Here is a 21,762-nt window from a genome sequence, read left to right as displayed (position 1 = left end):
ATTCCTTTCTGCCACCGGCTACTGAACCAATTTCCCAGCCATGTCAGTAATTTGCCCTCAATTCCGTGGGCTTCTACCTCAGTTAACAGTCTCTTATGTGGGACCTTCAATATAAACAAGATCCCTCGACATCTGCCTGCCCACTACCTTCATCACCTCTTCAAAAAATTCAATGAGGTTTATTAGGCATGACCTACATGCTATGAATCTTAGAAATCTTGGCTGCATTGGGATTAGTAATATGCTATGGGTATTGGAAAGAACTTAACTGACAGGTACTAGCCCAATAGGTCTATGACAGTGTGTCTGCTCCACACATGCTTCCTAAATCTAACCCTTTCTCCTTTATTCTTAACGTAGCTTCCACATAAATGCACCTACACTATTTGCCTTAGCTACTCCACATATTAGAATCAAAGAATCATAGAATACCTAAACTGCCGAAGGAGGCCATTCGGCCCATTGAGTTCGCACCGACCCTCTGAAAAAGCACCCCTCCCCCATCCTATCCTCGTAACCACAATTAACCTTTGGACACTAAGGAGTGATTTAGCATGGCCAATCCACCTAGCCTGCACAACTTTGGACTGTGAGCGGAAACTCGAGCACCCGGAGGAAACGCACGCAGACACGGGGAGAACGTGCAAACTCAACACAGTCACCCAAGGACGGAAACAAACCCGGGTCCCTGGCACTGTGAGGCAGCAGTGCTAACCTCTGCGGCAAGTTCCACATTCTAACCACTCTCTGGATAGAGAGCTGCTCTTTCTTTCCTGATTGAATCTACTAGAGGATATCTTATATTTATGCCCCCCAGCTTAGGTCTCACCCATAAGTGAGACCATTTTCTCTTTCACTAATCTATTAGACCATTTATAATTGTAATTACCTATTGGCTCAATCAGCCTTCTCTTTCCTAGAAGAGATCCTCAACCTTTTTAGTCTTTCCCAATTGTAAATCTTCCATATTCATTTTTAAAATAAATTTAGAGTAGCCAATTTTTTTTTTCCCAATTAAGGGGCAATTTGGCGTGGCCAATCCCCCTACCCTGCACATCTTTGGGTTGTGGGGGTGAAATCCACGCAAAGACGGGGAGACTGTGCAAACTCCACATGGACAGTGACCCGGGGCTGGGATTCGAACCCGGGTCCTCAGCGCCGTAGTCCCAGTGCTAACCACTGTGCCACATGCCGCCCCAATCTTCCATATTCATGATCACAATCATCCAGATTCCCTAAGAATGAATGCCGATTAATAGGAGCAGGAGGAGACTATTCAGTCCCTCAATACTGTTACCCTATTAATTTATATCACGGCTGATCCGTATCTCATTTCCATCTCCCTTGGTTCCAAGGTCCTCAATACCCTGATGAAACTAAAATCTATTAAGCTGAGTTCTGAAAGTTTCATTTGACCGCATCCTACCACCGGGGGGGGGGGGATGAGTTTCAGATTTCCACTTCCCTTTGTGTGAAGAAGTGTTTGCTGATATCACCAAAATAAAAGCAAAATATGGCAGATGCTGGAAATCTGAATTAAAAAGTGCTCAGCAGGTCCGGCTGTGTCTGAGGAGACAGAAACAGAGTTAACGTTTCGAGTCGAATCTGACTTTTCTTTGAAACCCTGAAGAAGCCAATGACGATGGCAGGACCAGAGGATTCAGTCTCCTGCCAATGGCGGGCTGTTTCCACCTGGAAAATTCCTGCCCCTCGTCTCTCTTTTCAGCAATATTCATGGGCTGAATTACCAAGCAATCGTTTGTATGTACTGAAAATTATATTCTCGAAAAAATTGTGAGCATTATTCCTGTACTCGTTCAAATTTTTTAAAGTAATTTATTTAATATGTAGAGTAGCTAAGTACAGGTGCATTTAAAAAAAAATGAATTTAGAGTTCCCAATTCATTTTTTCCAATTAAGGGGCAATTTAGCATGGCCAATCCACCTACCCTGCACATCTTTGGGTTGTGGGGGGCGAAACCCATGCAAACACAGGGAGAATGTGCAAACTCCACATGGACAGTGACCCAGAGCTGGGATCGAACCTGGGACCTCGGCGCCGTGAGGCAGCAGTGCTAGCCACTGCGCCACCATTCTTGTACAGGCGCATTTAAGTGGAAGCTACTTTTTTCAAATGATTAATAGCGGCATAGAATACAAGAGCAAGGAGGTTATAGTGCACTTGTATAAGGTGCTAGTTAGGCCTTAGCTTGAGTACTGTGTATAGTTCTAGGGAGGATGTGGTTAGGGTTTGGAAGGCACAGCCTGCGATTGTGATGGGGGCAGGTTTGAGAGGCACTCAAGAGGGAAGTAGATGATTATTTGAAAAGGAAGAACCTGCAGGGGTTTCAGGGAAAAGGCGATGGAGTGGCATTAGGTGAAATGTTCATTTGGAGAGGTGGGACAAGTACGATGGGCCAAATGGCCTCTGATTAGTAATGTTTGCACAGATATTAACAACTATTAATTTAATGGCTTGTAAGCTTATGAATGCACCACAATTTGAATGATAAACAAAGATTATATGCATGTGGTAAAATGTCTAAAGAACTTGTATACATTTAAGGAATTATACTTCATGCATTGAAACATAATAGGTCGTAGATTTATAAACAGAATATGTCAGATGCTGACCTTTGCTGATTTTTCATGCACTTACGTTATCAGTGTTTCAACTGAAATGGAGAATAAAGCTACAGACAGCTGTGAAACCAACATTTCTAGTATGTTTCAAATTTGAAGAATGCATTTATATGGCATCTCTCATCATCTCAGGGTGCCGCAAAGTGTCTTACAGCCAATTAAGTAATTTTTTCGAAGCGTGGTGACTGTTGCAATGTAGGAAGCCCAGCAGTCAATTTGCCAAAAGCAACATCGCACGAACAGCACCGTGACAATGATCCGGATCATCTGCCTTTAGTGATGCCAGTTGAGGGGTGAGTGTTGGCTAAGGACACAGAGAGAACCCCCCCCCCCACTTCCACCCCCACTTCTTCTTTGAAATGGTGCCTGTGGAATCTTTTTTGCCCCCACCCAAGAAGGCAGATGGGGTGTCATTTTAACGCCTCCAAGTTTATGTCTGAAACATGCATTCAATCCTGACTCAAACGATCTGTTCCCTCTAAAAAGCTTGCGAAATTGGGCTGTTAGCAGAAAATGGACATTCGCAAGATAACGGTAATGCTTAAAGTGCCTTATTTTGTTTAGTGCCATGCAGGAACACCTGTTCTACATTATTTACAGTACGGAGTGACAAAGATGGAGTGTTCAGAGTGCTATTTGCACTTTGAACGCTACATGACTTCCAGCCCTATTGGAGCCACACGTAACTCTAGATCCGGATTACATGTTTGATTTGTAGAAAAGGATTTTTTTTTTTCGGTCTGCTCTTCAGCTTGTTTTTACAGAAGCCCCCGTGACTGGTAAACGTGAAAGCAAAACACGTCAAGAGCATTTCTGCTTTGTATGCGACAATTCGTTTATTCAGATGATGATCTCGAGTCACTGTACAGTTAAAAATAATTTTCAGAGTTCATATCTGCCAGCAATGCTGATGCGATGAAGCAGTCTTCGTTCAAAAAAGATGCAACAATAAAGCTTTGGCAGCAGGAAAGTACAATCTGAGAGCAGAGGAGAGGTCACTGTGTCAAATATACTTCGATCGTTGCCTTGTACAAAATGCCAAAATGGAATTAACCGCAGTTTAGTAAACTGATTTTAGAACGTGTCCATTTTAAAATCTGACAGGCAACACAATCAAATATTCATCTCCATTCATTAGTATTAATTTTTTTTTTAAATTGGAGGGAATATCAAAGAATATCCTAGCCTATGGAGAAACCAGATCAACTAATGTGCAGACCTTGGGGCAGGGTCAAATATTTCCTTAATTCCTGGAGGGTGAAAACCCCTGATTTTCAGAAGACCTTTCTCAGCAATGTGAATTTCATTTGGGTTCCATAGTAACCGGAATCCGGCCCTTTGCAACACTTAACCCTTCAGCACCAGATTCTGTGCTGCACTGTGTAACAAAGGGTGGATTGTTCTGGTTATTTACCCTTTTACAGACTGGGCAAACCTTTGGTTCAAGAACCTTGCACCCCAGGCTGTTAACCGGCCAACACGTCTGCCCTGCGGCAGTGTTTATTTTTTTAAAAATGTGACACGAAAACTGACAGGGCTCCACCCCGACAGGTCCTGCGGCAACTGTGATTCCTTCCAATTGTTTCGACAGGGGAAATGACTGCGTCTCTGTATCTATCAGTGTCCCTAACTATGCAGTATGAAGTTACTGGGGGCTAGTTATGCACGACTGCCGCACTCAGTCGGGGGTGGTGGGGGGGAGGATTTGACAATCTCATACGACTGCAACATCCCCCCCCCCACCAAAAATCGAACAAAATATATTTTTCTTTAATTACCATGGCACGGGCCTTAAACTCCGGCACCGACGCGGTGGCCTCCACAACACTTCCCACCAGCAACTGGTTTCTTGTCTTCATTGTCTGCTGGTCACTTCATCTGGCAAGCTAAGTGATCTACTGCGCAAACCCATCTTGTCTTGAGCTTTCACATTTCTTTGATGGCTGAGGCCAGCGTGATGACGTTCTGTGCCTGCTTCAAAGATGGCATGTCGATCATGCTCCCGCGGAAGGTGAAGGCCCCCTGACACAAGTCAAAAAAAAAAGTCAGGGAGAATAAAAAAAAACATTTAGCTTCTCAGAACAGCGACTCGCTGTCACCGTCCATTGCCGGAGACTTTCCCTTCCCGCTGGAACATTGCAAAGCCACGCACTTGGAAATTGAAAACTCAGAGGCTAAAATGTTATCTTGCACAATCAGAGAACAATATTAAACATGTTCAAGTCAGCTCATGCAAGACACATTACAGTAAAAAGGCACACATATTTTCTCTCCACGTTTTGTTTTTAATAAATTTAGAGTGCCCAATTCCTTTTTTTTCCAATTGTGAAGCAATTTAGCGTGGCCAATCCACCTACGCTGCACATCTTTTGGGCTGTGGGAGTGAGACCCACGCAGACACGGGGAGAATGTGCAAACTCCATATGGACAGTGACCCAGAGCTGGGATCGAACCTGGGACCTCAGCGCCGTGAGGCCACAGTGCTAACCCACTGCGCCACCGTGCTGCCCGAGGCAGCAGTGATAACCACTGCGCCACCGTTCCGCCCTCCTCTCCGTGTTGGTGTTAACATAGGGCACTGATTTATTTCCCATTACCTTGGCACAATAGGCCAAACTAAATATAAAACTATAAATAGTTTTCTTCCAATGGTTTACAATGACTAACTTCATACATTTCCTAATGTGCACCTCGCAAGCAAAAACAACATAAAAATAATTTTCACGGCATTTTAACACATTTCATTTTGCAAGGAACTAAATTTCACAAAATTGTAATGAACCATAAAAATTTGTTCCTGCAACTTATCTCGATTTATAAATGGCTAACCTTGCAACTGAGGAAACAAAAGACATTTCCATTCATGTCAACAAATATGATTTAGCACAAAACATTCTGATAGAGGAAGATCCATAGCTTGGGCAACTGTTGGGATGGATGATGAAGATTATATTGTGTTATATAGTTCCAAAGGAAGAGTTTGTAGGATGCAAACATAAGGTTCTTCTAAGATAATTAACTGACAACGCCGCGATTACCACAAATTCTTCCTCCAGGCTATCCTTAATCTGAGCATCAGTGGGACAAAGCGGGAGCAGACTGTGGATCACCACTGAAATATATATCCAACAATAACCCACAGAGCAGGAAGCACAATGCGATTCAATGATGCAATAAATTAGGAAAGCAATGCGACATCACTAATTTACTTCTGTTTGCCACACTAATGGGCCTCAAAATGTTCTAATCCCATTTGAAGAATTTAGCTCTCATACAGAGATTTAATAATCTAAGCATTCGGCAGCAGAAATAGCAAAACTTCAATTTGGTCGTTAACCAAACTGATCAAATGATTAAGCGAGGGTGCGATGCAAAAGTATGAAAGTTCACCTTTCCAAGTTTTTGATGTTCACCAAAAGCGTCTATCAGTTCCTGCGCCCACTTCACTCTCTCCGGATTTGGTGAAAAAGCTTCTTGTACAATTGGAATCTGACTGGGATGGATCACTTGTTTACCTGAACACAGAAACCACATCACAATTTATTACTCTTGGACTCACAAAGATAAATTTTCAGAAATACGCAGCAGAAGGATTAATTGTGAAATATTGTCTCATATCCTGCATGCATCATTACTCAGACCGGCTGTGGCATTTTGTCACATCCATCATTCTCTATCTGCAACGGCAACTGTTTCTCTTCTATTTAATATTTGCACACAGGTGTATCGCTCTTCAACATGTCTACTTTGCTAACAATGAAGGGAATGAATAAATAGGTTATGCAGGGAATTAACCTTTCCATTACAATTTTCAGGATTGTGCACTTTATATTTAGTCATGTAAATATTTTATTTTGTGCTTTCGAGATAAGAATTATCTGTGCACATACACTTACAACAATAATTTCACACCTTTCTCCGTGTGGAGTTTGCACATTCTCCCCGTGTCTGCGTGGGTTTCACCCCCAAAACGATGTGCAGGTTAGGTGGATTGGCCACGCTAAATTGCTTAATTTGAAAAGAATAACTGGGCACTCTAAATTTGAAAAAAGATTTCACACCATTGGATGTTAGATAGAATGCTCTGTTCCCTCACAGACTGCTAAGTAACAGATAAGCTTTCTACAAATTAATTGTGGAGGGGCAGCACGATTGCGGAGTGGTTATCACTGCTGCCTTATGGCGCAGAGGTCCCAGGTTCGATCCCAGCTCTGGGTCACTGTCCGTGTGAAGTTTACACATTCTCCCCGTGTTTCGGTGGGTTTCACCCCCACAACTCAAAGATGTGCAGGGTACGTGGATTGGCCACGCTAAACTGCCCCTTAATTTGAAAAAATTAATTGGACACTCTAAATTTATTTGAAAAAAATTCCAAAAAAGAATTAATTAATTGTGGCAATTAGATGTATTTTTCAACTGCAGGTACACCTTCTAAAATTACTTGTGTTGGGTTGACTGCTGTATATGTAATTTACTGAACGCCAGACCTCATGCCTCTCACCTCATTGAACACATTTGGTTGGAACGCACTGTACATTCATGTCATGATTTCATAATACCCATACGTTAAAGTATGACTGTGTTTATTTTCCAGGATCACCTCATATACAAGGAGCGGATTAACCCGCTTTCAAAATGTTATATGATATTGGGCACCATCGTAAACATAATTAAACATTTCTTCAGTTAAGTTGTAAGCATTAAACATAATAAGCTAGAGACTTCCAGGGGTGGCATGGTGGCACAGTGGTTAGCACCTCTGCCTCACAGTGCCAGGGACTCGGGTTCAGTTCCGGCCTCGGGTGACTGTCTTGTGTGCCGTTAAGACCGTTCTTCCAGTGTCTTCGTGGGTTTCCTTCGGGTACTCCGGTTTCCTTCCACAGTCCAAAGATGCGCAGGTTAGGTGGATTGGCCATGATCAATTGCCCCTTAGCGTCCAAAAAAACTACAGACATCCAGTTGTTGTTAATAAGAATACAATAGATAAAATGTGTTTGATTTAATGCAAGAAGTAGAGGAGGTCAGATATTGGTCATATCTCAGAACTGTGTTAGAATTCCAAATACCTAATCAATATGTATCTTTTAATATGGTTATTATATATATATAAATAAATAATAGCATGCTTCATCATTGTATTTATGTATAATTATAGGAGCTTTTCACAATAACTTCATTTGAAGCCTACTTGTGACAATAAGCGATTTTCATTTCATTTCATAATAGCATGCACAATTTAATATTAATGCTTATTATACTTTATTATAGATATTATTGGGATTAGATAATATATAAATTCATAGGTTTTGTCCTGTAAGTGTCTAGACCACATTCACAAGTTTAAAGCTAACTCCGATTAGACGCCGAAACTTGCCTGACTTAATTGACCAAGCTTCTTTCAACAAGCAGCCACAACAGCAGCAGAAACCTTCTATCTCCGGGCACAGTGTGGGAAGGTAGTCAGGAAAAAACTGGCAGGATCAACTGTGTCCAGGATAAACAGAGTGCTCCCAATCTGCTGACCATGGGACAGCCCAGCTGGACTTTCTGGACATTTCTCTGCCTCAGATTATACTGCCTCCCCAGTCAGAGAGGGAGCGTGTTGCTGGATGGGAGCACGATGGGGCCATTATTTGTTTGTGTGTCGAAGGGCACGAGGGGGTGAGAGAAAAATAACACAAATTATCAACATGCTCAATGTACATCAGAATGTAGGTGAAAGGCTACATTTACAGGATTTTAAGCCTGTTTCATGGAGCAAACTGAAATATCGTCATCACTCTCATTTATTTTGACTATTGGATGTGAACTTGAAAAATAATCTTTAGGTCGATTTCTATTGTTAAATTTTTCTCAAGTCCAACCTCTTAATGAAAATACCGTAAAGTGCAAACCTTCAAAAATAAATGAGCTACATATGCAAAATTACTAAATTGTTACCTAAGCTTGGTCCTGTTAGTTTGCATGACATATTGGGCTGACTGACACAGAATATCAATCATTAAGATTTTTTTTTAATTTAAAGTGCCCAATTCTTTTTTTTCCCCAATTAAGAGACAATTTAGCGTGGACAATCCACCTAACCTGCACATCTTTGTGTTGTGGGGGTAAAACCCACGCAGACATGGGGAGAATGTGAAAACTTCACGGGGAATGTGCAAACTCCACAATATGTTAGTAATTTAACTACTGAATGCATGGCTTTAGAACATTTGAAATATTTATTTATAAATCTGTCTCATCCGAATGGATAATCCAAATAACGTGCCACTATTAGCAAATTAATGAAACTCTGGTAGACTCTCGAAATATTATCTGCAGCAGAAAGTACATCTGTCAAAGCGAGTATCATTATCAAGTGAAACTATAGACATGCAAGGAACTTACTTAATACTTATCTATTATAATAAATATTAATTAGTATTTAATTGTGGTACTTTTAAAGTGAACTCCAGAATATCTGCATTAAAGCACTGGTTACGTTGTTCTGAATGACATAATTCTATTTTTGCTGAAAAACGTCCACCCCATATTTTTAACTGGTCTAAATTCATGATCATCGTCAACAATCACTTTGCTAGTTTAACGCAGCATTGCAGCAATCAGCATCATCTTTTAAGACGTTTCAAATTGGTTTCTCGGGATTTAATGATATCACAATATAATTATATTTACATTTTCTTTATGGTGACAAAGTTCATTTTTAAAAATGCAGTAGGTGATATTTCTGATTGACAAAAATTACGTACATAAATCGTGTGCTAAGGGCATTCAAAATATTGCCAAAGCATGATTATTTGCAGCTGGGGAAATGCTTAATTGTACAAAATCATTTGGTGTGCCCTTCTTCTCTCGATCTGTTTTGGTCAGGTCCATTCTGAAAGGACGATGTTAACTCCTTTTCAATTTTGTGACCAGGACACACTTGCTAAAACAAATAGCGTCATTTCAAACGTATGACTTTTCTTTTCTGTGTGAGCTTCAGTTTTTCTACATTTACGCCATTCGTACAAAAATGTAAATTTATACTCAGAATGTACTATTCAAGGGAATGCATTGTATGTTTCTCAGGGAGAGCTATGTGCTGAACAAAACTGGCAACATTTTAGTGCAAAGTATTTCTTTCTTCTACAAATAGTTATCTTTAGGTGCAGCTAAACTATAGCTCCTTCATGCTGCCCTTTATTTCTGATCTGTTCTCCAATTTAGGAAAAGTACATTCCAGTATCTCTGTTCTCAATATGCCACGTCATATTTATTACAGGAACTGAAAAACGACAACTGTTGGAAACACGAAATGTAAAAATCACAGAAATTGCTGCAAACCTACAGCAGGTTTCACTCGAGGTTACTTAAGGGGTTGAACGCCCTTCCAATCTAACATTTTACGATTTTCTGATCAGCATCTGAAAGTGGAAGGTTAATAGCTTGGATTCCAAAAGAGGCTCAGAACTATCCTCCTTTTTTAGATGACGTTTGGATATTTCTGGCATTCACTGGCTCATTTTACATTCTAACTTAAGGTCGAGTTTATTATTTTTTCAGTGTTTCAAACCTTTACTGTCAGAGGTAATTTTACATTTTTGAGTAATGATGAATAAATTACCTCAGAAATAATACTTTTTTGGTTAATTAAAGTATATTAAAAAGGAAAGAGGCGGCAAAGTAGTAATTGGGGAAGCTGAAATCCAAGAACACACTTGGCAACATCACCTGTGTAATTAAATCAGAGTGACATTTTCAAAAACAATTAATCGATATAATTTGCCATTATTTATGCACCTTTGGAAATATACATTTGTTTTTGTTGCTTTATTGAAGAATTATTTCCTGTTAAATAATTAAAATAGGACGGTTCACATTTGAACTTTTTCTTTACCACTTCAAACCCCTGGCATGCGATGTGTCGTCCATTAATCTCCCTGAATACACCAAAAATATAAAATAATTTTTGACGTAATGTCGAGAACAACATACAGATACACTTCTCGTTCTGTCCACGATTGTAAGAAGATTTAAGAAAGAATAAATAAGGACTATGTTCAGCTTTAGACCATACCAGTGAACCCCATCAAGGCACCCTCTCTCGACTGCCTGCAAAGGCCCTCCTCATCCTTGTAGTCAATATAAACAAGATCTATGGCTTGGAGACCAAATGCCTTTGCTGTAACAACAACCTTCTGCCTCGCGTAAACAAGCTCTCGAGCATCTTTAGTTCTGGTGGCACCTGGAACCATGAGACAAAAGTAGTGAGAGCGCAGTTGCTGTATTTCCACAAGGAAATTATTCCACAAAACGGTTTTAAAATTGTTACATACCGTACGTAAGCTAGACAGGTTTCTATCCCAATCGACAAGACAGAAGCATTTCACGTTTTAAAATAATAGATACGGGGAAAATGAATTACTATGAAAATCATAAAAGATATTTAATCTTCTTGCGAAAACCTCAATGAAAAGATTTTCTTGTAATTGGTAATGACTGATTGCTATACTTTGTTTTGTTATTTCTGGCCACTGTTGGTAACGGTTAACTAAATTAACAATTTAAATACCGACAGAATCTAATATAACTAAAAAGTTCCTTTGGAAATGGAAACACGGAACATGTAAATACTTTGGAAATTTGTTTTCAAAGTTAGCTATTAATTATAACCATCAACAACAAAATGATTATATTTAATGTAGATCCAAGTTTGATTTCGGGGTTACAAAAATAAAGTTACTAATTTAATTGATCTGTTTACAGAGTTAAAGTGTGGAAGATTTTTAGACACATTCTTAAAAAAAGTAAAATGTAGAGAATGAGTGTGTCTGCAGGTGACAACTGAAGGAAGGAGAAACAGTGCGAAAAAGATCCTTTTTCTCACCTATGCTGGCACAAAAATCATCCGATCCAAATACCACTCCGTCAAGACGGAAGCCAGCGTGTGCCCCGAGACACTGTGCTTCTTCACATGCAGCCTTCAGGAAAAATAACATTTTGCAATACCAATGTCAATGGACTATTCTGCATACCTGGTAATTTACAAACATGGTTTCAATCACTCTAATATGATCAGGGGCACACGTAACAACCATTCAGCCTGAATAAAGGGCTGCAAAGGTTCCTTGCTTCTTGACTTGTAAAGCGCAGGCAAAAATTTGAATTTGTAAGATTTTTGGGTTGCGAGGCAAAAGGAGAATCATTTAACTTAGAAAAAAATGTAACCATTGTTTTATTTTCTGGCCAACTCCTTTAGGGAAGACAACACACCGATTTGTGTAACCCTCTATAAATCAGCAGCTGCGCATTTAGCTATTTATTTTTCTTGTGGTTTTCTGGTTAGCGAAGTTCAAGAAGAATTTGATTCTACTTTCTCTTCAGGAAATTGGATAGTTATGATGCTGGGGCACAATCATTTCGTTGTAATCTGAAAAATAGTCTTGCGTGACAGAAGTTTGTTAAATAATTTAATTTGTATTTTTGGACCTATATTCACAACCAACTACCTTCCATCTTCACTATTTAAGTAGAAACTCCTTAAGAGTGTCAGAAGGCTGTGTACAGCGTTGCACATTTCTGTTCTTTACTGAATATCTCATTATTTTCATACATTCTTATTCTTAATGTTTTCATAAATAAAACAAGTCTTCTGGACATAAAATAATTTATAAAACAGCATTTATAATCAAACGTTAACTGGATCATTTAAAAAAAACAACTTTTATTTGAATGCTGGAGATGTCCCAAAATGTTCCCTGAATGCTCTGCGGTGAATCAAATTAAATATTTATTTGGATTTGTGTTGCCTGGACTGAGTTTTTATGAAAGGGTGTGTAGCTAACTGTATTCAAATACTGTAATGCCTTGAAGACTACTTGTAACAATAATTCATTTGAAGCCTACTTGTGACAATAAGCGATTTTCATTTTTAATTTATGGAACTAAGATAATAGAAAATCTACATATGAAAAAATACTGACTGCACTTTAAATTCCATTATTCTTTTCATCCACAAAAAAAAATTCTGTTTAAACATATTTTTTGTTACCTTGAAATTCAGCAATCCTACTGCCGTCTCCACGAAAGTGATCAAATTCATCGGTTCCTTTAATGTCCGACCCTTGGAGTATTTTGCAAATCTGTTTGCAAACTAAAAAATGGAAATAATTTTAAATTTGCTTTTACCTGGTTTTATAAAAATGGAGAAATAATGCCTGGAAAGGATACGATTTGCACTCCAACCTTTTAATTTCTGCAAAGTCTTTTTCTAGCTTGTGTTAAGTATGACTGTGTCTTCAAGGCCTCTTTAAAAGATACTGAAAGTTGAGTTCTATCTCAAGCGTTTTGTTGAAATTATTAAATATTTAAAGGGCATTTAAAAATAAAATTTACGCGTGGGTTTTATAAGTCTCACATCATTAACACTTAGATCGATGTTGATCTACAACTTCAAAGTGTCTAAATATTCATTTTAAATTTGTTGACGTGGTAGTATCCTAATTTCAAAACGCGCACAAGTAAAAACCATACACTTTAATATACTTGATTCCAGCAATACCCACTGAAATGAACACCTTCCTGTGTATCCCTTTTTTTGGAGTGCATTCTGCGAGGTGGTACCAGCTCTCGTTGTGGTTCATTCAGTTTCTGGAGCAGATTTGAATTAACCTGGACTTTGACATTAAATACACATAAATATGACACAAAGTCTAATAATTCAGAATTCTGAAAGGCGGGGATTACAACGGACAAATCCTTTTGCTATTTTATTATGCTAGTGGTGTAATTCCTGAATGAGGAATCAGCCTCTCAGACTAGCTGGCCTCTCTCTTCAGCTTCTATACTATATGATTTTCACTAATACTTTTGAGTTTTAGTTGGGGTGTCATAAAGAAAACAGGTTTCTTTCTTTGAGCACTGAGCATTGGAAAAATTGTCGCCAATTCACAGCCCGCGCTGGGCTGTCAGTGGGGTATCCCGAATTCCAAAATCCATCATCTGGAAAGATACAATAGCTCTTCACTCTCTTTTTTCTCGTCTCAGAGGCAGGATTAGAGTACAAAACACACTACATTTAAGTTGTAATCATCATACTTCCATAGCTGATGAAAGTACCTCAGGTAAACCCGCAAAGACAAAAATAAAATCAGACATCTGAAAATGTAACGGAAATTCACTCGTCGAAGGGTTTCGAATGAGAAAAGGGGAATTTTAATCATCTCCCCGTTCAATCTCAGTTGGGTAAATCATATCTAGGAGATTTGCATAAATATAAACCATCAAAGCCTTTTCATCTTCAAAGGGGGTTTCGGGACCCCATAAGCTTTGTACTGTAATAATCACAGGTCACAACCCTGCAGGAGTAGGGCTGCTATGGCAACATAAAAAAAACTAATGCTACAGGCTTAACATAATATTCTGGTTCATAGAAATATGCAGGGACAGAAAATGCCTTTATAAACTGCCAACTTATATTACAATACCTGGATTCACTTTCAACTGCACAAAGTCCCAGTTGCTCTATTAATTAGATATCGTCAACACAATTAGTTTTGGATTCACATTTAAAAAAAAAATCAAATTATTACTTCATTTTGTTACACTATTTTCACCCCACCCACCCCGCCCCCACGACCTTTACCCCGCCGAAAGGTTCTTTTGTCCGTGCAGTTTGCAGATGCAAACTACAAGTTGTTTGCGGCAAATATTATCATACAAAGCTGAGTGCCCCGGTAAACAGGTTTCAATTCATTTTTTCCCCCCTCTCTCAAAGAGACGATTAAAAGTTTCCGGCTTGTTCCGGTGTTCACTGCACCGGAGTAAAAGAAAAGAGAAATTGGGGAGGAGAATTAGCAAGCCTCAGCAATTCTTTCAATTCCAAAGCACTCCCAATACTATGTTGGCAAGAATGCACACTGTTCAGGATTTGCGGCGGGATTGTTTCGCGACAAAGGAGTCAGAGTTACGCTTGTTATAGTCCAATAAGCCATGCCAGTCAAACAAGTGCCCATAGCCAGGACAAAGGAGAGCAAGAGATTCTCACACAATAGACAACAAGTAAGTCCATCTTTTAGTTACAAATCAGCCTCCATGTTTATTCTTAATATAATTTTTTTCTCTCTTCTCTCCCCCCACACCTCCCCGAAAGGGGGAAACGAACAGCAAAGGGTCACGCACGCATCCTGGGAGAGTGCAAATGGGCGTGTTCAAACCCGGAACCCCCACGGGAAATCGAACATTAAGCGAGGGACCAAACAAACCAGAGTTATTTACCAACTTGTAATGTTGTAACCGCAACAGAGGGCAAGTTGGGGGGGGAGGAATGGCAAGGGCTGTTGGTGGTGGGGGGAGACTTGACGAATGAAAAGGGACTGTTTATTTAATAAGAGTCACCGTCATTCCCGTTGCTAATGCAGCCAAATCACTTGTCACTCCTGCTGAACGTATATCCCTTATATCCACAAATTCCACAGATATTGCATAATTTAATAAACATAGACACAATATTCTCCAGCGCCAGGTTTCAGTCGGTAAATTACTCATATTTTCATCATGAAAACAGCTGCAGTAAACACTTCAAAACAAGTAAGCATTTCAGTTCTTAGCCATAAAAATCAGAGTTAAAGGCACTTTTATAAAGTTTTACAAATAGGTTTTTAAAAAATAAATTTAGTGTACCCAATTCATTTTACTCAAATTAAGGAGCAATTTGGCATGTTCAATCCACCTACCCTGCACATCTTTGGGTTGTTGGGGCGAAACCCACGCAGACACGGGGAGAATGTGCAAACTCCACACGGACATAAATAGGTTTTGCTTCAATCCTATTTAAGATTAACTGTTCCTATATTTTATAATCGTCCTCATTTATTGAAAGCATGTTAAGGTAATGAGGGCTATTTCAAAGTTGACTTAAGTAATTTGATGTGTCTCCTGTTTTTATTTCAAGACTTTACAGGCTTAAGAAATCCCAGCCATGAAGCAAAAACACACCTGCTAGCAATTAAAAACGAAGAAATACAGAACTATTCAGGAAATAATATCTGTAGTAATTAAAAACAGTGGTTAAAAGCTTCCTGTTCATTTCTCTTGTATGCCCCAAGCACAACCCCTTATATTCCTTTTCCTCTTTTTCATTTAACCCCTCTCTCTCTCTCTACTCATACCAGCTTGCAATCATTCTTTGCCTACTCAGCATCACAATCCCAGTTTCAACCAGAGTTGGAAATATCAGGACGTGTGAGCGGTTCGAAATTTCCTGAACTGACCGCCCCCTCCCTCCACCACACCCTCTTCCTCCACCGCTTCCCCCCCCCCTACCTCCCTTCCCCCCCCCCCCCCCCCCCCCCCCCCCCCCCCCCCAAATGATTTGGTGTGTGATCAAAGCACGAGGGTTTGGCCAAATCTCAGCCAACTCACCCATTTTATTTCTTCGACAGTTTCCACTTTAGGGAGCATCAAGGTGGGAGGAAGCACTTCGGATTGCAGGATAACCTCCATGTCCAGTTCGGCCAGGCCGCTCGAGACAGAGTTGATCCGCACACACAGATCTGTGCGGCCTACAGGAGGTCGGGCCAGCACCTTTGCGACTGTCAGCCTTGCTTCTTCCTTTAGCCAAAAGAAAAATCTATACTCAGAGGGGACTTGAGATTTTAAAATGACAGAACGCATAATTGAAATAAGAGCAGCATTCAACAATTTACACTGTCTGTGGTTGACATCAGTCATCGACATTTCTCCCAATACAACTTGAGCATGTTGCAATATAGAATAATCTAATAAAAATCAGCAATTTCAGGCCCACTGTGTTAAATCTAGAGGCATCTGCTTCAATGATTCAGCCGAGCTGGATGTTTGTGAACAGGTTAGAGATTTGACGACTTTTCTAGTTTAATTCACCATACAAGGTCCCAGTGATATTATTTTTTTTTACATTAAGAGTACCCAATTAATTTTTTCCAATTAAGGGGCAGTTTAGAATGGCCAATCCACCTACCCTGCACATCTTTGGGTTGTGGGGGAGAAACCCACGCAAACACGGGGAGAATGTGCAAACTCCACACGGACAGTGACCCAGAGCCGGGATCGACACTGGGTCCTCGGCGCTGTGAGGCAGCAGGGCTAACCCACTGCGCCACCGTGCTGCCCCCCAGTGATATTATGTTTAGCAAAATAGCCGCGGGTTTGCCACATGCTGCTGATTCAGGAGAGGGGAAATTAAGTCAGACATTGTGTCAGGGGTGCAGACGCAAGCGCGGATTTGAACCAGGATGATGCCGAAATTTCCGCGGCAAAGTGCAGAGGGAAAAGAAATGGCTGCAAGACTTGAAAATGTGGTCTGAGTTAAATGGCGCGAGGAAATAGTAGCTTACAGTTGTCAGATCAGATCAGAAATGGGCACATAAAGTAGCTTAAGACAGCTCTGCGGAGTCACTGATTTACGGCGGTTTAGGCTGCTGATAATTAGAGTAAGCACAGACACAGAATGAAGTGATGGCTCTCTGCAGTTCAAGTGAAAAGAATAATAAACCCCAAGGTTAATGAAACCTGAATCAAATAGCCTTGAGCCTGGTATCATCACACTTTCATGAAGGGCTAACACATGCCAGTCAGTGGGAGGGTGAAGCTGCAAGCGACTGGTGATCATTTGCTATAATGCATAAAATGCTGCAAGTGAAAAAATTAAATAAATAAAAGGCATATAGGAACCTGCTGACCAATCCAGATGCGACTTTACAATGGAGAAGTGAAAAAAAGTACAGTGCAGTCAAATTGGCAGCTGTTCACCATTCCTGCCAGAGATTAAATCAAAGACTCCTATCTCAACAACCAATCAAATCACACTTCCAGCTCCATATAAATCATGCTGAGGATTGACTTAAAATGCTCCTCAAGATTTCCATATTGTTAACCATTTAACTACTCAAGTACCCCACACATTTCATTAGCCAAAGTCTGCAAGTTATCCTAGGAGTGCCCAGGAATGATCACGAACCAGGTGTCAGAGAACCTTACAGTACAGGAGGAGGCCATTCAGCCCGCTATGCCTGTGCTGGCCCTTTGAGAGCAATTCCATTAGCCCCGCAGCCCCTGCTCTTTCCACCATAGCAAGGCAAATATTTCCCCTCCAAATATTCATCCCATTCCCCTTCTGAAAGTTACCACTGGGTCTGCCTCCCTCGCCCTATCAGGCAGCATGGTCCAGATCACAGCAACTTGCTGTGTAAGAAAAAAGACCTCTCCCCATCTCTCATTGTGATTGACTTAGCTGAATAGAGGGCAGCACGGTGGCGCAGTGGGTTAGCCCTGCTGCCTCACGGCGCCGAGGTCCCAGGTTCGATCCCGGCTCTGGGTCACTGTCCGTGTGGAGTTTGCACATTCTCCCCGTGTCTGCGTGGGTTTTGGCCCCACGACCCAAAGATGTGCAGGGCAGGTGGATTGGCCTCGCTAAATTGCCCCTTAATTGGAAAAAATGAATTGGGCACTCTAAATTTCTATTAATAAAAAACTGAGCTGAATATATTCTACATGCAGAACACACAGGGCAATTTGCAGTGAGAGAGAAATACACATTTGAACACCCCTTGATGGTTGTTTCAAGTGTTAGAACTGCGTTTTGTCTTTAGTGAGGATGCAGTGTGTCACATTGCTCTGGCCACTCAAGGCACTGAATTAAGTAGGTTTTTTGGAAAAATGTTTGCGTGTCTGCTCATTTGTGCGAAAGATGGATATAAACGTTATCAAAATGGATCTGAAATCCCCATCAGTCGCTGGGGTTTCTAACGGGACCTGACAGTTACGGAGTTACACAAAATGATCAGTCTAACTGCTTGGTATAGCAGCTGAAAATGTTCCTAGTTGGATGTTGCAGGCAATCTCAAATGGTCATCTTCATTAGAATTGATCCTGATATTCAGTCACATGGACGTTTTCATCATTGCCAGGCGCAGACACCCAATGCCAGATGATACCATTCCCACAGCGACACAATCTGGCATTCAACCGCAAGCAATCTGGGTAATACAGTGAGGAATCAAGGCAGCATCGGCCTCTGATGTAAGGAAGCCCAAAACTAAAATACATTTTCCTCCGAGCTCAAAGCCCGAGCTCCGAAGTGCATTTCGGATATAAAAATAATGCCCTCTCCTTTACGTTTCTGCATTGCGAAATATCTCCTCACCTTTCCACCGACTTGTTCACATTATCAACCACATGCAAGAATGTCGAATTGTCTCATAGGGAGAGCTTCTGAAACCTCTGTCCCCTTTCTCTAAAAGGTCTGGCATGGGCACGATGGGCTGAATGGCATCCCCTTGTGCTACGTTGGTCTAAAACGCATGATTCTAAAAGGAAATAGTGTTTTCACACTCCTGCCACTGGTAAACAGAGCACATTCCCACAATGCACTGCTCTCAGGCTAGCACCAAGGCAACACAATAGCCTTCTCCAGTCAGCTGCATTAATGTGTCTTCCACAATCACCTCTTGTTTTAGATTCTGACACTAGGAACACAGACCAGCGCTGTGAAATTCAATTTTTAGCTCTGTCCTGTAACTATCTTAACAGCACAGGAGGACCAGCGGCTAATAAATATGTTATTGTGCTGACTATCGCGTACAGCTGTGAGCTGATGAGAAGCCAAGAGACATTATGATTTCCGCTACCATGCAGCCACAAACACCTGGAGCAGAATTAAGGGCCGTGTGCCGATAGGGAAAGAAGGCTACCCTGGCCCAACGCACAAGGCGGCAATGATTAAAGATGGGAACGCACATGCAGCCGCACAAAAGAGGGAAACAAAAAGATTAATCAGCAGCCATTAGACCCACTAACCAATCAGCCTCGCACATTCTGAGCTCCTGAATGATCAAAACTGCAAAGAAAACAACATCCGTCCACTTTCACACTCCAGTGGAAATGGTGCTCCCTCACGGCAGGCTGCACAGTCGCACCATCTGGAGAATAAATCGTGTGTGAAGTACAGTATAGTTTGGGACCGAAATCTGTAGCGGCAACTCAGCGGTTAGTTCATTAGTTCCAAACTTCCAGGGATTAGACCGGCATCTATTCTGCTGTCAGAAAGGATAAGACAGACAGAATGCGAAAAACTTCAAGGAGGACTGGGACAACCAGGGAGGGGGGGGGGGGGGGGGGGGGGGGGGGGGGCAATCCCAGGGCTCGTTTTCAAAGTACAGAGTACAATCCACCCTCAACCCCCGTCAGAATTGTCAATATCACTATTACTAAACAAAATGATTCATTCATTTGTTTGACCGAAGGATTTTAAGCAAGTCACCGAATTGAACGATATTTCAGTTCTGAAATGGGAGTGTATTAACAAGATAGTACCTCACAGCCTGATATCATAGTTTAGTGGTTACATTACAATAGTATGGTCATGGGTTCTTAGACTAGTGCTGTCTGACACTTCAATCTGCCACCTACATCATTATAGTTACATGTATGTATATAGGTGTTTGTACATGTTTACAGCTCCATGTATATGGACATGTATACTGGTACTCTTATTTTCCCAGTGAGGGGAGACTTACTTAGCTTCAAGATAAAACAAAACACAAAGGGCAATTTAAAGAAAATAATTTATTCAATGGGGCACAGCGATCAGCTCAGCAACCAGCATCGCCAGATTTGGTCATCACCACACTGTGGGTTCAAGTTCCACTCCAGGGCCATGGGCACAGAAATCCTAACCGACCCTCCCAGTGCAGCGATGAGAGGGGATTCCACTGGCGAAGATGCTGCGTTTCAGCTGAGGTTCTAAATCGGATTCGGGCATGATAAAGGTTAGGTAAGGTTATGGGGGTAGGGTGGAGGCATGGGCTTAAGTAGGGTGCTGTAGGGCGGCACTTGGCACAGTGGTTAGCACTTCTGCCTATGGCGCTGAGGGCCCGGGTTCGAATCCCGTCCCTGGGTCACTGTCCGTGTGGAGTTTGCGCATTCTCCCCGTGTCTGCGTGGGTCTCACCCCCACAACCCAAAAGATGTGCAGGCTAGGTGGATTGGCCATGCTAAATTGCCCCTTCATTGGAAAAAAAGAATTTAACATGGCCAATCCACCTACCATGCATCCCTTTGGGATGTGGGGATGTGACCCACGCAGATACGGGGAGAATGTGCAAACTCCACACAGTCAGTGATCCGGGGCCCGGATTGAACCTGGGTCCTCGCCGCTGGGAGGCAGCAGTGCTAACGACTGCACCATCGTGCCACCCTCAAGAGGTAGGTTTTAAGGAGCGTCTTATAATGGAATCAAGGGGGAAAAGCGGAGAGGTTTTGAGTGCGAATTTCTGGACATAAGCCTAGTCAACTGAAGGTTAAAGGTGCTGCATAAATGAAACTTGAATGTTGCGGATGCAAAATACTTATTAAGTAAGTATTGGGGTGACAGAGTGGTTAGCACTGCTGCATCACAGCTCCAGGGACCCGGGTTCAATTCCGGCCTTGGTTGACGGTCTGTGTGGAGTTTGCACTTTCTCCCCGTGTGTGCGTGGGTTTCCTCTGGGTGCTCCGGTTTCCTCCCACAGTCCAAAGATGTGCAGGTTAGGTGGATTGGCTATGATAAAATTGCCCATTAGTGTCAAAAATGTTAGGAGGTGTTACTGGGGTGGGGGTTGAGGCATGGGCTTAGGTAGGGCGTTCTTTCCAGCGACTGGTGCAGACTCGATGGGCCAAATGGCCACCTTTTGCCCTGGAAATTCTACAATTCTATGAAATATCTCCACTATTTTTTGTTCTCACTTTTGCCAATTCCTCTTTTTGCTGATATTTTTTGTACAAACGGTAGCTCTGTTTGAACTGGGTGGATTTGAGTTAGGGATTGGCAGTTGAGATGAGAAAGGGTAACAAATTGAAAAGACAACAGAATGATGTAAGCCTGTAGTCAAAAATCTTTTAGTTAAAGTGGTCGGTTGTAAGGAGTATCTTAAGGGAGGAGAAAATGGTGGAGAGTATTAGGGGAGGGAGCTCCAAGATTCAAGGCTTCAATGACTGAAAGCACCTAGGATGTGATATAAAAGATTTTGAAAATGAAAATCGCTTATTGTCACGAGTAGGCTTCAATGAAGTTACTGTGAAAAGCCCCTAGTCGCCACATTCCGGCGCCTGTTCGGGAAGG

At 41.4% G+C, this 21,762-nt stretch overlaps 1 protein-coding gene across 2 annotated transcripts in view; it reads right to left on the bottom strand.

Annotated features, from left to right (window-relative positions):
* Positions 1-3,453: 3,453 nt before the first annotated feature.
* clybl (citrate lyase beta like) overlaps positions 3,454-21,762 on the bottom strand; it is a 149,255-nt gene continuing 130,946 nt past the window's right edge. The window contains exons 4-9 of one of the 2 annotated variants that reach the window (XM_038818031.1): positions 16,048-16,236; positions 12,677-12,778; positions 11,513-11,606; positions 10,703-10,870; positions 6,034-6,158; positions 3,454-4,665 (exon numbers count right to left, since the gene is read on the bottom strand). In XM_038818031.1, the coding sequence (XP_038673959.1) occupies positions 4,570-4,665; positions 6,034-6,158; positions 10,703-10,870; positions 11,513-11,606; positions 12,677-12,778; positions 16,048-16,236 (774 nt within the window). In that variant the 3' untranslated portion in view covers positions 3,454-4,569. The remainder of the gene's footprint in view (positions 4,666-6,033; positions 6,159-10,702; positions 10,871-11,512; positions 11,607-12,676; positions 12,779-16,047; positions 16,237-21,762) is intronic. The other variant, XM_038818032.1, reaches the window with a different exon arrangement.

The sequence above is a fragment of the Scyliorhinus canicula genome, chromosome 14 (assembly GCF_902713615.1).
Source record: "Scyliorhinus canicula chromosome 14, sScyCan1.1, whole genome shotgun sequence".
Taxonomy (NCBI): domain Eukaryota; kingdom Metazoa; phylum Chordata; class Chondrichthyes; order Carcharhiniformes; family Scyliorhinidae; genus Scyliorhinus; species Scyliorhinus canicula.
This window is presented reverse-complemented; position numbering and strand designations above follow the sequence as displayed.